The 15,727-nt window shown below is 43.8% G+C and overlaps 1 protein-coding gene across 1 annotated transcript in view; it reads left to right on the top strand.

The window, feature by feature from the left end:
- The window catches only part of LOC113449142 (acyl-CoA (8-3)-desaturase-like), a 28,184-nt gene that overhangs the window by 4,868 nt on the left and 7,589 nt on the right, over positions 1-15,727 (top strand). The window contains exons 2-7 of the mRNA XM_026720141.2: positions 373-483; positions 1,667-1,864; positions 10,542-10,643; positions 13,237-13,365; positions 14,418-14,475; positions 15,080-15,156. Of these exons, the coding sequence (XP_026575926.1) occupies positions 373-483; positions 1,667-1,864; positions 10,542-10,643; positions 13,237-13,365; positions 14,418-14,475; positions 15,080-15,156 (675 nt within the window). The remainder of the gene's footprint in view (positions 1-372; positions 484-1,666; positions 1,865-10,541; positions 10,644-13,236; positions 13,366-14,417; positions 14,476-15,079; positions 15,157-15,727) is intronic.

Genomic DNA, 15,727 nt, shown 5'->3' with positions numbered 1-15,727 from the left:
AACAAGACCTTTCCAATGGCTATTCTGAGTGGCAGGGTGAATCATGGCAAAGCCAGGAGAGAACCAGACCATCTCAAGGGCGCAGCATTGCAATGGAAGAAAGTCCCTATCTCTTCCATCATATAAACCAAAATAAGGTTGTATCAGCCCTCAGAATGAGCCATTGTTAATGGAGCTGGGTTTTTTTTTTCCAAAGCTTGTTGGGGAAAATTACCTTCAGTCCCCGTGGAGAGACCCTCAGGATGTTTCATCTTTTCACAAAAATACTCCAGGCCACCTATGCAAGAGTTGGTTTTAAGATGGGTGATTATACAAATTTCATAAATCAATACATTTTCCTTTATATACCTGCTTTCTTTCTGAATTTCTTAGGATGCCTTTATAGCTTTCCACAAGGATGAGGATCTGGTAAAGAAATACTTGAATTCCTTATTAATTGGAGAACTAACACCAGATCAACCTAGCTGTGAGCCCACCAAAAATGTGAGTATTTCCCAGCAATATCTTTAAACTCACAGTGTATCCATGTATTTCTGTCTCTGAGAGAGAATAAAATCCATGCACATATAAGGCAAAATAATGTATTACAATTAGGGCATGGGTTAGGCAGAATATATCTACAAGTAATTGCATTGAACATCCCCTTGGTGATTTGCTTAGAGAGCTATCTTGCGCAGTACTAATTTCTGTCTGAATGACAACAAGCCATTTGACTTCTACTAAATCAAACAATTCAAATTAAGAAACTTCTCCAAAATTACCATTTGCATATCAAAAAAAATGTGCTTAATACAAATACTAGTTCTGGTATTGAATGCAAACTCCTAGGATGAACACATAATCAGCAATATTTTGCAGATGCTGGAATTTATGGAGGGGAAATAAATAATTAGCCCCGTGTCACCTGTTAGCAGCTGATTAGAACTGCATCTTGATAGAGCTGAAAATTTGCCCATTTTTGCATCAAATAAATCAAAGCACAGCAGGGCAACGATGACCTTAGATGAGGATTCCTTTTGTAGGACCAGAAACTTCATTGTTTTAAATATGAAGACTTATGCTCTGTTTTATTTATTTACTCAATTTATACTTTACTTGTCTAATCAAGTTGAACCCACAAGGAAGTTTAAATCTGACATGCATTTACAAGCATATGTATAGGTATATGCATATGTATATATCAAATGTGGTTCTGCATGCTTATTTAGGAGTAAAAAAGGATGATTTTACCCTTTCACAAGTCAAACCATAGTCTGAAAATATGTAGCATTCAAGAATGACTAGTTTGTTGTAAGAACAGAGGTTTATTACATATTTTAAATAAGAGCTAAAACTTCCCCTGGTGTGTTCTTTCTTAAACAGAGCAGCCTGACATATGTTGATAAACTGCAGTAAGCCTCATTCACCTTGTGATAATTAGTGCACCTTCCCTAATTTCTTTAAACTACCCCTGTCCCATTTGTACTGGTTAAAATGAAGATGAAGAAGCAGCAGAAAGTACTTTTCACACGTACCTGCTGAGATATTGACTCACATACAAATAAACAGCTGGGTATAACTTTTATTGCCTTTGTGATTTCATGGAATGGTGAAAATGCAGCAATTATTGAACACAGATGGGAAATCAGTTGCTGGGGGCATAATTAAGTGTCACTATTTTTCATAGGAAATGCTGGTACATGATTTTCATGAATTACGCATGAAAGTGAAGAAGATGGGACTCTTGAAGTCTAGTGTTCCTTTTTTTGCCTTCATCTTTCTGCATGCTTTCTTGCTGGATATGGCGTCCTGGTTCACCATCTGGTACTTTGGAAAATCTTGGGTGCCTTTCCTTATTGGAGTAGCAATGTTCACTGTTGCACAGGTAACTCTTTCTGTTGTGGAGTATAGCAGGGTGGTAGAACAGTCTTTAGCACATTTAATTTAGTAGTATAGTGATATTCACCACTCCACAGGTAATTTTATTTATTTATTTAATTTATATTGCCACCTATTCTCTCATGGTGACTTGAGGCAGCTTACACAACGTAAAGCCATATTTAAAACAAAAAATAAAAAGCAACAACAACTAACAAAAAGAATCAAATAAATTAATAAAGTATAACAGAACAAATCTGGAAAAAAAAATCACCCCACAACTCCCACCTCCTACCCTAACAACAGCGGTTCATACGAGCCATTTGATGGGCTCCATCCCACTCTGTGTTCCCCAGGCCAGCTGGCAAAACCAGGCCTTCAGTGCCTTTCGAAGGACTGTTAGAGTGGGGGCAATTCTAATCTCTGAGGGAATGATATTCCAGAGAGAGGGAACCACCACAGAGAAGGCCCTTCTTCTGGGTCCCACTAGGTATATCTCCCTCAGGGGGGACATTTCCTGCCTCCCCACTCTAATAGGTCAGGTAGATGTGACCGGCAAGAGACATTCCCTCAGTTAACCTGGTCCCAAGCCATGAAAGGCTTTAAAGGTGACAACCAACAGTTTGAATTGCACCCAGAAGCAAATTGGCAACCAATGCAGCTCCTGCAGGAGAGGTGACACCTGTGCACATCAGGGTCTGCACAAAACCATGTGGGCTGCTGCATTTTGCACCAACTGGACTTCTGAATGCTCTTCAAGGGCAGCCTCATGTAGAGCATGTTGCAATAATTAAGATGGGAAGTGACCTGGGCATGAGTGACTGTGAGTAGGGAGTAGAGTCCAGGAAAGGGCATAACTGGTGCACAACCCACAGTTGCGCAAAGGCCCTCCTGGCCTTGACTGCCACCTGCTCTTCAAGCAGGAGTCGTGAGTCCAAGAAAACTCCTAGATTACGCAAAGGGTCTGTTTGGGGTAGTGCCACCCCATCCAAGACCAAAGGTGGCAATTCTCCCTGAGCCAATGAACCCCAAATCCAGAGCCACTTGGACTTGCAACTGTTTAGTTTTAACCCATTGCTCCCCATCCAGCCCCTAACAGCCTCCAGGCACTGCAAGAGGGAGGATACAGTATCACTTAACTCACCATGGGCCAAGACATACTACTGAGTATCATCAGCATATTGGTGATACCTCAGTCCATGGTGATGGATGATCTCACCCAGCGACTTCATATAAATGTTGAACAGGAGTGGAGAAAGTACCGAGCCCTGCAGAACCCCCCTAAATCAGTGGGCGAGGGCTAGATCTCTCCCCTCCTACCAACACTGACTGAGATCAGCCACAGAGGAAGGAAGTGAACCAAGACAACAGAAGGCCTCCCACTTCCATCCCCCAAAGCCTCCCCAGGAGAATCCCATGGATCAATGGTGTCATAAGCCACCGAGAGGTCAAGTAGAGCAAGGATGGATGCACTACCCCCATCCTGCTCCTGCCAGAGATCATCCAAAAAATGTAACCAATGCCATTTCTGTCCCAAATCCAGGCCTGAATCCTGACTGGTAGGGTCAAGACAATCCCTTTGAACCAAAACCCTCTGGAGCTGCTGTGCAGTCACCTTCTTAACAACCTTCCCCCAAAAGGGAAGATTGGAGACAGGTCGGAAATTATCCAACCTGGTGGAGTCCAGCAATGGCTTCTTAAGAAGAGCGCGGACCACAGAGTCCTTAAAGTGCTGGGGCACCATCCTCTCCTGTAGAGAAGCATTAATCACCACCAGAGTCCACCTTCCTATCACCTCCTGGGAAGCTTTCACAAGCCAGGAGGGACATGGGTCTAAAAGACAGGTGCTTGCATGAATACTCCTCAGGATCCACTTCCTCAGGAGCAACAGAGTCAAACCATTCCCAGATAACAGGGCAAGAACCTGCCTCAGGAGCTTCCACTGGACCAGCAACCACCCTGGGATCTAACTGGGAACAAAGTTGAGTGATTTTGTCTTCCAAAAAACCAGCAAATTCCTCAGTGTGCCCCTTCAAGTGGACCTCAATCTCCTCCTTCCCCAGGAGGAGACAGTTCACCTTAAAGAGAGTCACTGGGTGATTATCTGCAGACGCAATTAGTGTGGATAAGTATTTACACTTGCCGCACGAATCACACAAGCAGCTCTTACCATGTTTGATCAAATTCATTTCCTGTCTTCTGCCAGCGGTGCTCTAGACATCTCCTCATGAGTTTACTAATGAGTTTCCATTTCTGACCATGCAGACCAGAATAAATTGCAATTTCCATTGGTTCCATTCATTCAAAACAAAACGGGGGGAGAGAATCTCAACATTAACAGAGTTTGTGGGCAGAAATATGCTTGGGCTACCATCAAGAGAGTTGGCAAGTAGAATTCCTTCTCCTATGATCCTAAATATTACAGTGCAGCTGTTGGATACTTTTTTGTATAACTTCAACCTGCCTCACTGCTATAGATTGTAAAGGCTAACAACTATTTAGTGGGGCCAGCTATCACAACATTTATCATAAATGGAGGCCTTACTCTCTTGGAAATGGTTACATTCATCATGCTAAAAATTTGAGGATCACATCCTGCTCATATGGCTGGAGGCCTGAAATCAATACAGCAGCCCTGTGGGAGTTGATTGGAATTTATTTATTTTACTTTATTTATTTATTAAACCTTATGCCACCCATCTCCCTTACAAGATGTTGCTCCCACCCTATTAAGTATGGGAAATAAGAGGCTGAACCAGGGCTTAGTGCAACAAGGTTTATTTACAAGGACTGAACGTGCTTGCTCAGCCTGGAACTGGCTCGCAGCGAACAGCGAAAGGGCTGGACCCAGCAGCCTGCTTTTATAGCAGGCTGCTGGGGAAACCCAGCCAATGAGAAGGGGCAGCCGCCCCTGCAGCGAGAACGGACCTGGGTGGGAACTTCTTCAAGGTCCAGGGACATAACACCCCTTCCCCCCAGATGCGAACACGCATAGTCCTTGAGGTATACGGGAGGTTTGTGCTGACGTCCAGAGCGGCGCAACTCTGGTGTGCTGTTTGGTGGATCAGAGTCCGTCGGTGACTGTTGGCTCGATGATGAGTCCTGAGTACCACCCTCGGTCGGAGCAGGTCCGGGGCTAGAAGGGCTGGACGCTGGGAGTGTCCTCACGCCGTCTGGCTCGGATGGGTTGGACGCTAGGTCGCCGCAGTCAGCATTTGGATTCTCTGGTCCGGCTGAAGGTGTTAGCAGGTCATCGGGGTAGATGTTGCTGTGTGGTAGTTGCAGCGGACTCTCACCAGTCTGTGCCCACAGTCGCGGCTGACGAGGGTGCCCTGGCGTCTCCGAAGCTGGTCCAGATGTCGTCTCCAGACCCGGCCATCTTCCAGCTTAACCCGGTATGATCTGGGTCCTGTGATGGCTACGATTTCTCCCGGGATCCACAATGGGTCGCCAGCGAAGTTTCTCGCGAACACGGGTTCCTGCAAGACAAAATGCCTACTCCCGATGTGGAAGCGAGAGGAGAGTCAGGGCAGTAATGTGGGTGAAGCCTGTCCAATACAGTTCGCAGGCGTCTGCCCATCAGAAGCTCGGCCGGGGACTTGTTGGTTACCGTGCAAGGGGTTGAATGCTGGCTTAACAGGAAACAGGATAGTCTGTGGTGCCAGTCATCCTTGTTGAACCTGGCCAGGGCTTCTTTAGTGGTCCTAACGGCTCTCTCTGCCAGCCCGTTACTGGCAGGATGAAAGGGGGCCGTGAAGATGTGACGAATGCCCAGGTTGGCCGTAAACGACTGAATTCGGTTGACGCATTGGGGACCATTGTCGGAAACAATGGAGTCTGGTAGACCGTGCGTAACGAACAGGCGAGTCAATGCCTTGATGACTGCTTGTGAAGTGGTCGTGGATAGTTGTGCCACATCAATCCACTTTGAGTAAGAGTCTACGACCACGAGGAACATTTTGCCATGCAATGGGCCTGCGAGATCGATGTGAATCCTGGACCAGGGTGCGTTGGCACTTTCCCACTTGGTGGGGGTGGCAATTGGAGGGATGGACGGGAAACCTGGCAGGGATGGCAGGAGCTTACCCATTTGTTGATGTCCTCGTCGAGGCCGGGCCACCAAATGTAGCTTCGCGCCAACGCCTTCATTCTGACGATGCCGGGTGGCCCTCGTGCAACGCCTCCAGCACTCGGGTACGCAGAGATGTCGGTATGACCACTCGAGTGCCCCACAGCAGGCAGCCCTGTAAGCTCGATAGTTCCTGTAAGCGGGTCTTAAATGGAGTGAATTTAGCTTCAATGTCACTGCCCGGCCACCCCCTCCTCACCCAGTCCAGTACCTGGGCGATCTTTTGTCCGCTTTGGATTTATTGGCAATATCAAGGGCAGTGATTGGGAGGTCCAGTTGGGTGACTTCAAAAATGGCGTTGACCGGGCAGGGTCTTCAGCTGGGGCAGGCAGGGGCAGCGGCTGAGGGCGTCTGCGTGGGACAATGTTTTACCTGGGCGGTGCACGCAGTCTATACGAGTATGCTGCTAGGAAAAGGGTCCATCTGGTCATTCTGGGGGACAGAATTTGAGGGGTCTGCTTGTCACCTGCTAGTAACCCTAAGAGCGGTTTGTGGTCCGTGACTAGCTCGAAAAAAGTGGCCAAAGAGAAATTCGTGAAATTTCTTCACCGCTGCAACAGCTGCCAAGGCTTCTTTATCGATCTGACTGTAATTGCGCTCTGTTGCAGAGAGCGTCCTGGAAAAAAAAGCGATAGGGGCCTCGGAGCCGTTGGGGAGCCTGTGGCTTAAGACTGCCCCAATTCCGAAGGGAGATGCGTCTGCTGCCAGTACTAATGGAAGGTTGGGGTCAAACTGGATAAGCACTGCCTCTGATGTGAGTAGCGACTTGACTGCGCGGAAAGCGGAGTCTTCTTTGTGTCCCCAATGCCAAACCGTTTTTTTATCCAGAAGTCTGTGGAGGGTTCTGCCACTGAGGCTTTATGGGGCAGGAACGACGCGTAAAGTTCAAGAGCCCCAAAAAGGCCTGCAGTTCCGCTTTGGAGGTTGGAGTGGGTGCCTCGTGTATTGCCTTAACCTTGGACTCCAGGGGGTAAATGCCTGAGGCGTCAATTTTATAACCCAGAAAGTCCACCTGTCTAGTGGCAATGGCACATTTTTCTTTTTTTAACTTGAGGCCATGCTGCCTGAACCTCTCTAGGACTGCTCGAACTCTCTGGAAGAGTTGGGGTCTGTTCCTGGCCGAGACTAAGATGTCATCGAAGTAGGGTACTACTCCAGGAAGGCCCTGTAAAATCCGCTCCATGAGGGATTGAAAAATGCCTGGGGCAACACTTACGCCAAACTGGAGGCGCTTGCACCGGAAGGCACCCTGTGGGTGACAATGGTCTGAAGTTCTGCCGTTTGGTCATCAACAGGGAACTGTTGATATGCTTGAGACATGTCCAATTTGGCAAAGATGGTGCCAGGTTCAAAAGTATGTAATAAATGCTGAATGACAGGTACTGGATAAGCGCTAACTTGCAAGAATTTATTGATTGTGGTCTTGTAGTCTGAGCAAATTCTCAGGCTACCATCTTTTTGAGGGTGTGACGATGGGCGTCTCCCATTTGGCGAAGTCTGTAGGCTCCAGGATCCCTTGTTTTAGTAATTTATCTAATTCAAGGTCTAATTTAGGCCGAATGGCGAATGGAACTCTGCGAGGTTTTAACCGAATTGGGACTGCCTGGGGATCGACTGAAAATGAGATAGGGGTGCCGTTATAACACCCTAACTCATCACTGAATACGTCTGAGTAATCAGCAAACAGGGAGTCCGTGTCAGAGGTTGAGGTAGCATGGACTCCTGTTAGCCCTAAACCGAGGTGGGGAAACCAATCAAGTCCCAAAAGTGTAGGGAGGTTGCCGCTCACTACCACTAGAGGTAGGTGGCCCTTAAAGGTTTTAAAATTAACAAAAACTTGCCTCTGCCGATTACAGGAATGGTCTTCCCTGGTAGTCCTTTAGGCTAAGCTGGCACTTCTGGAGTCGGTTTCTTGATAGGCTGGGTTGAAGCTCCTTGAGGGTGTTCCAGGAAATAATGGAGAGCGCTGACCCCGTGTCAACCTCCATGTTGCAAGGTTTACCTTCTAATAAGACGGAAAGAGAGATTTTACTAATAGAATAGCAAGTGTGATTAGCGCAGAGGTGTGTGCGACAGTTTAATACTTGCCTTTGGGCCCCGGCATGTGCGAATGAAGATGCCCTTTGTGCTACGTTGTGTGAGGCTTGGCATACTCTTGCAATGTGCCCCTTCTTATGGCAGTTGTTGCAAGTGGCTCCTTTGAATTTGCATGTGGTCCTCAGGTGAGGTCCACCACAGGAAAGGCACAGGGTGATGTGCTTGGATGGCCCGGTGTTATCTTGTCTGGTTCCTGCCTGCGGGCGCCTGGCGTTTGTGAGGCGGTGAATGTCAGCCTCGTCACTTGGGTCTTCCTCGTTGACCACCTCTTCTGAGTGGACGGGAACTGCTGTTTGCTTGGTGACAGGACCTTGGATCTCGGTGGCTGAATGAGATGCCATCTCCTCTGCCAGGGCTACCTCGATGGCTTGAGCGAGGTTAAGGTCTTTTTGGCGAGCAGCCGTCTTTGTAGGTGCAGGTCCTTGACCCCGCAGACCAGCTGGTCTAGGAGCATGTCATCAAGATAGCTGCCAAACCCACAATGGAGTGCTGCAGTCCTGAGAGCAGCCATGTACTGATTGATGCTCTCTTTGTCCCCCTGCTTCCTCATTCTGAAGGTGAAGCGTCTGGCAATCTGTGAAGGTCTAGGAGAATAGTGGTTAGTAAGGATTTCTAACAGTTCTGTCCAGGGGACATTCTTTAACTCACGTGGAGCCACAAGAGCTGTGGCTGTATCGAAGACGATGGCTCCACAGTAGGTCAGGAAATATGCTTTCTTTCGGTGTTCCCTGCATCAGCCAATCCGATGGCATCGATGTAATGATTAAACCGATTCTTGTATGATTCCCACTTCTCCTCATCTGGCTTGAACGCTGGGAAGGCTGGATTGGAGTTCATGTTGTGGGTCTACTGGTTAACCTGTTGGATAAAATGCTTTCTCTCTGGGTAGCAGTAGAGGTTTAGTGCCTGTGCTAGGCAAGTGCTCTCTCTCTCTGGGGTAGCAGTAGAGGTTTAGTGCCTGTGCTAGGCAAGTGACTTCAGCTCTGGGGAAGTTTCGCAATTCCCTCTCTCTCTCTGGGGATCAGAAGGTGTTTAGACTGCAACGGTCATTGGCAGCGTCTTTTGAAATTCGCGCCTGTGTGGGCGTTAGCGATTTCCTAATACAACGCTGTGTTGCATTTGAATGTGCTTCAGCTGACAGCTGTTTGAATTTCGCGCCTAAACGGCACGAGCGGCTGCGGCTCGCAGCGCTACACTTCCTCTGTAGCTTATGCTAACAAGCGGCTACAGGCGCTTCTCACTTTCACTAGCTTGTTTGCTGATCGCTTTCTCTCTGGGTTGCGATCAGCGTTTGCCCTTATTTTGGCTGATCGCTCTCTCTCTGGGCTGCGGATCAGCGTTTTAGTGATTCAGCGTTCGTTCTCATTTCGGGCTGATCGCTCTCTCTGGGTTGCGGTCAGCGTTTGCCCTTATTTTGGCTGATCGCTCTCTCTCTGGGCTGCGGATCAGCGTTTTAGTGATTCAGCGTTGCAGCTTGCCTCTGGTAGCCATCCCATCCTCGTCGCCAGTATTAAGTATGGGAAATAAGAGGCTGAACCAGGGCTTAGTGCAACAAGGTTTATTTACAAGGACTGAACGTGCTTGCTCAGCCTGGAACTGGCTCGCAGCGAACAGCGAAAGGGCTGGACCCAGCAGCCTGCTTTTATAGCAGGCTGCTGGGGAAACCCAGCCAATGAGAAGGGGCAGCCGCCCCTGCAGCGAGAACGGACCTGGGTGGGAACTTCTTCAAGGTCCAGGGACATAACACACCCTGTTCCCATTATATTTAAAAGTTTCATTTAAATCTGTATTTGTCTCTGAAGTGTAATGCAAAGCATTCTGCAAGGCATAACCTTACTGGGAGACATAATTGTTCTTCTTAGCCTTCTGGGAATTAATAATGCTTGGGAAAAATGTGTTTACATTTCTGTTTAACTTTCTTTGCTAATATTGGTACATAAATAGCTGTTATTGTTTATCCTCTTGTTCTCTAATTTCAAATGTCAATCTACTCATTTCAGCACATTCCAATATTTTCTTAATGATTTCCTCCTGTGATGGTATTTTCTCATTTTTCCAGTTTTTAGCAAATACAATCCTAGCCGCTGTTAATACATTTACAATCAGGTATTTCAAGTCTTTACTATATATTTCAGGTAAAATTCCCAATAAAAATATCTCTGGTTTCAAGTCTATATGCTTAAGTAGAACAACCAGGCCTTAGGGGGAAAAATCATATACACTTGGTGTTGCTTCTTGCTTTCCAGAACCAATATGGCTTCCTTCAGTAGGATGAAGATGCTTACATTTTCTTTGTTAATGTCATTATATAAAATAGCTCCTATTGTGCTTCCCAATTTAAATTCTTCTCAAATAGATATTTGAGAATATGATAGCTTAAGCTGAGCAATGAGTCCTTCAAAACAGAGAACTTGGCCAAAAGAAGTCTCATGCAATTCATGTCCTTCTTGCTTTCTAGATCCAATATGGTTTCTTTCAACATGATCTTGGGCATATTTCAGTCTTCCAGAAGCCGAAATGGAACAGACTGGCTCACACTTTTGTGATGGGAATCCTTAAGGTAAGAGTTTAAAACTGAAAGTGGGTTTTCTCAAATCAACTTTGTTGGAGTTAAATTGTTATTGGTCACCCAGAATTGTTAGGAATGCATACATGTTTAATTTATTATTATGATTGGTCATGCAATCAGCCAGATTTTTAGGACTGGGATAGATAGAATGTTCTTTGATGGTGTTAAAGATATTGTCAGAGGATGTAAGGTGTTCCAATTAAAGCTGCCTTTTGCAATTGATTGATGGTGATTTTGACAATGATGATGGTGTTCAAGTGGTGCTTCAGATGTTTTGGAACTGCATCCAAGGTGCCTGGTACTATTGGTACTATCTTTGCTTTCTTTTACCACAATCATTCTCATTTTATTTGCAGATCTTTGTATTGGGTAATTTCCCCCTGGTTTTTTCTCTTCTATTCTGCTATCTCAAGGTACTGCAATATCCAGTGTTCAGATTCCTTTTTCCTTTTAATGGACACTTGTTAAGTCTGAGGTTTTATATAGCAGGCATTTCTCTATTTGAATTTGAAGCTCCCAAAACACTTTAGCTTCTATTACTTCTTTTATTTCATGGTTGCACTAGTTGCATACCATTGCAGTCAAATGGTATTTCTTGAAAATATTCCATTGCACCATTGCTGCTATGTTGTCATGCTGTTCTCTGTAGTCAATCAGTCTTCTTGTTGCAGATAACTATGTGGTCTACTGTTTCTTCAGTTTTTTTGTATACAGTGCTTACTCTCTGTTGCTGTTTTCTCAATTCACTCTTCGTATATATTTGATCTTGTGCAACCAAACTTAGCCCCTTTATCTCTTTCAACTTTCATGCTCTTGGAATTGTCAGGACTTGTCGTCTGCTTTGCCTGCTAGTTTTGTGTGTGTGTGTGTGTGTGTGCGTGCGCGCATTGGCCATTAATACTTGTTTTGTCTCTTTTCTATTCTTTGCTTGGTCTTTCTTGTGGACCTGTTTGATCTCTCTGGTATCCAGTAAGCCTCCACAGTGTACTAGCTTCATTGCATTCTCTTCACTGTCTTTTAGTTATTCTTCCAGTGGCTTTCTTCTTCTTCTTCTTCTTCTTCTTCTTCTTCTTCTTCAACTAACTACTGTACTTGCAATATCCCATGCCCTTGGTAAATAGAGTCTGTCAGCTTTGCTATATGGATGAAGGGCATGATTCATTATTATTTTTCTGATCTTCCTATTTTTCTGGTTGCGCCCAATCCATTGTTATTATTATCTGTTCATAATAATGTGAAGTAAATTATTGCCAGCTCTTAATTATTTAGCTAGTGTGGACTTTCATATGCACCAAGTTCTTCCCGAGGACCTAGGATGTTGTAATGTATTGGATATGTGTGCATCCAAGCAGTATGACCATTTGCAATTGTCAGGTGGAAATGTTGTCAATGTGCATATTTTCTAAGTGCCATGCAATAATATGTTTGTTATGGCATCCAATGCGCAATAACTACTCAGACATCATAGCTGTTTATGCCATAATCTTTCAATTTTAATTTTCAAATCTTGATACTTAATTATCTTCTCCAGTTCTTTATCTTCTATTCTACTGTTCCCTGATTATTGCCACATCAATTATCTATGCTTTCTTCTTTCCAATTGCAGTTATATCTGCTGTATTATGAGCCAAGATTTTATCAATTTGGAAATTTCACAATATTTTAAGCTGCTCATTTTCAGCTACTTTCAATTGTATTATGTGCCACCAATTTTTCATTACTGGCACATGATAATTTTTATAGCTGTCCCAGTGAATCATTTTGGCAACTGTGTGGTTGCTTACAATCAGTTTGTGTGATCTTCTTGCATGAGCTGAGTATATATTATACTGTTTATTTTGCTTCTTTATATCCTCATTGTGAATCATTTGATGATTTTTCACTTCTGGCCTCAATTGCATTAATTCAAATAGCTTGCTCTTAAACAGCCAAAATCGAGCCTTCAGTTTCTTTTTTTTAATGTTCCAGTTGACAAGACATTGCCAGATTTTACCTTTAACCACCTTTCCCTCAATCTTTTGTAGAAATTAACCATGTAATACTTTTCCTTGCCATTGCATTTTGTCTTTATTACACTAGTTTGATAGTCATATTTTGTTTCCTGTACTTTCTGCAAATTCCAATTTTTAACTTGCATCAATACTTGTTCTTGGGTATCTTTTACATAATCAGCCATTACATAGTTTTAATCCTTGACAGTTTTTTTTTACTTGAAGTAAACTTCTGCTTCCATTTCTGCAGGACAAATACAATCTATCAATAATACTACAGGGATGTAATGCATAGTGAATAGTATCAGTTTTCTTGTGTTTCAGGCCCAACTGTACAGTTCAGCTTGTGTCCAGTTAATTCCAGTAGTGTATTGTATCACAGGAATGGCCCAGGTATCGATCGCTTTGATGGTTTCCCTATTTGCTCAGTTGGTTTAGTGTTTCTATTTTTTTCTAACGGGCCAGTGATTGGGGGAGGGAAATTGTGGGCAGGGGAAAGGAGCTAGATCAGGAATAATTTACATAGTAATAGCTTTTCCAAAGAACAAATGAAGACTGGAATGTATGTATGGATTTCAACATTTTCTATGCAGGGTGGGCCAAAGTCTTGGTGGATTGACTTGCATAACCGACATCATGCCAAACCCAACTGTTTCTTGAAGGATCCTGATCTCAATATGCACCCATTTCTCTTCAGCTTAGGGAAGTCTCTCTCTGTGGAGGTGAGTACAGTTTAGGTAATCGTATTCAAAAAATTAAGAATCCTGAACATCTTGCACTCAGACATATGTAGCCAGGGGCTTGTGAGCTGCATGCAGTCCCTTATTCCTCTTAGTCTTTTTCTTTTGAAGTTTCCCAAACCTCCAATTTTCCACCACTAAGATTTAGCAATATAGTGCAGCAGATATAAAGGTAAAGGTAAAGGTTCCCCTCGCACATATATGCTAGTAGTTTCTGGCTCTACAAGGTGGTGCTCATCTCCATTACAAAGCGAAAGTGCCAGTGCTATCCAAAGATGTCTCCATGGTCATGTGTTGGCATGACTAAATGCCAAAGGCACATGGAATGCTGTTACCTTCACACCAAAGTGGTCCCTATTTTTCTACTTGCATTTTTTACATGCTTTCAAAATGCTAGGTTGGCAGAAGTTGGGGCAAGTAACGGGAGCTCGCTCTGTTACGCAATGCTACAGACCACCAAATTGCTGACCTTTCTGATCGACCTCAGTGTCTTAGCTACTGCTATGCCACAAATAAAATCTTCTTAAACCTGCCCGGTCTGAAATTTCCCTGAAAAATGCAAAAACACTTGAAAAAAAATTGGTTGTTCTGATTTGTATGGTATTATTATATCATTCACAACATTTATTAGTTTCCAGGAACACAAACATATTGCTACAAATATTACGGCACTCTTCATCTAATAGACATAGTAAAGTACCCACTTTTGTCCAGGTCACTTCAAATTTAAGGCACATGTTATGTATAAATTTATAGAGAAAATCCATTTCATAGCAGTGATTTTCATGATGCTAAAATTAGTATTGCAAATCAGCACTCTTCTCCCTCCAGGATTAATAAAACTTTTTATTGTATTTTCATTTTGTCCAGATGTGATAAATCAAGTAACTTCATATATAAAGTCACTGACAAAATCTGGAGAACCAATCACTTTTTACAATTCTTGAGCTGAAATGTGTAGAAGAGAGGCTATTTGGTTTATCCTGAAGAGTGTTTATTTTGTCCTTCATTAAACTGTTGTGTTTTCGTTACAGCTTGGAAAAAAGAAAAAGAAATATATGCCTTACCAGCACCAGCACAAATATTTTAGCTGTGAGTACTTCTGCCATTTTGCACCCAAAAGTTAGTCTCTAAACATCAGGATCAGTTCTTCCATCAACTTTGGGGATCCTGTGGAAAGTCTTCAAAGAGGCTGTCTAAGGTCAAGTGGTAGTTGTTCTCCTGCTGGTTTGGGGATTTTCATGTTTTTATTTTTGTTTTTATTCATATTTAATTTTTTTTTGAATGGTTACATGGTTTTAATTGTCACTATGTTTGTAAACTACTCAGAATCACATCTTGTGAGAGGAGCAATTATATAAATTGGCTAAATTAATCAATCAGTGGAAGCTTAGGAGAAAGATGGCTTAGGAGAATACCTGGGATCAAAGACTAAATTGCTTTGATAAAGTATTCAGCTTCCCCGCCCCCCCATGAGTCACTGCAGATATGAGACCAAAACTCCCAAAAAACTGGAATTATAATCCACTATATATGAAGTGTGGCAATGACATGGAGTGAAAGGCCTAGCAGATAGAGGAAATCTGTAGTAATTCATTAGTCAGTAGGAAATTGGAGAGGAAGAAAGATCTCTGAGAAATGTTTCCAACCTTGAATGATTCACACATATTTGCATTCTTGTTTTCATTTTTTCCAGTATTGGCACCCTTAACATTCATTGCTTTTGTGCAGCTAGCAATATTTCGCTATGCTATTCAGAGGAAAATGTGGATTGTAAGTAATTGACCGATATGCAGACACAATACCTTCTGTTTGGGGACAATATGTATCGGGGAACACGAACAGTGATTGCATCATCATTGCTTTCCAAAAGGGAGATACATTAAAAAGAACACAGCATTGCTTCGATGGTGGAGATGCCACCCTTATTTTTTTCCAGACATTGGAGACACAGATAACATTGGTATTTTAGCTGTAAACATTTCCACTGCTCCCTCAAAACCAGCTCCCATCAGAAACAGCTCTGTCTTGGGCCACTCTGCTGCATGGCAGCTGTTTCTTCAGAGAGATGCTGGGCCAAGAACTGGAGAAGCCGGTGAAGCAGGGCCATTTTAACAGCATTATGGGCCCGGGCAAAGCAGTTTACTGCGCCCCCTACAACAACTACAGGAATAAAAATGTAAAATTAAACATATATTTGCATGTTAGTATTAATTTTTAAAAATGCAGTAAAGTGTTATAAATATGTTGCTGTATTTATATGCTACAAGGTGCATTGAAGGTTTAACACACAGGGATTAGTATGGCCCCCTATGCTCGTGGGACCCACGGGAACGTGCCCATC

Source organism: Pseudonaja textilis, chromosome 1 (assembly GCF_049901715.1).
Source record: "Pseudonaja textilis isolate UNSWEBS1 chromosome 1, rPseTex1.2, whole genome shotgun sequence".
NCBI lineage: Eukaryota > Metazoa > Chordata > Lepidosauria > Squamata > Elapidae > Pseudonaja > Pseudonaja textilis.
The sequence above is the reverse complement of the archived record's forward strand: the minus strand, read 5'-3'. Positions and strand labels throughout refer to the sequence as shown.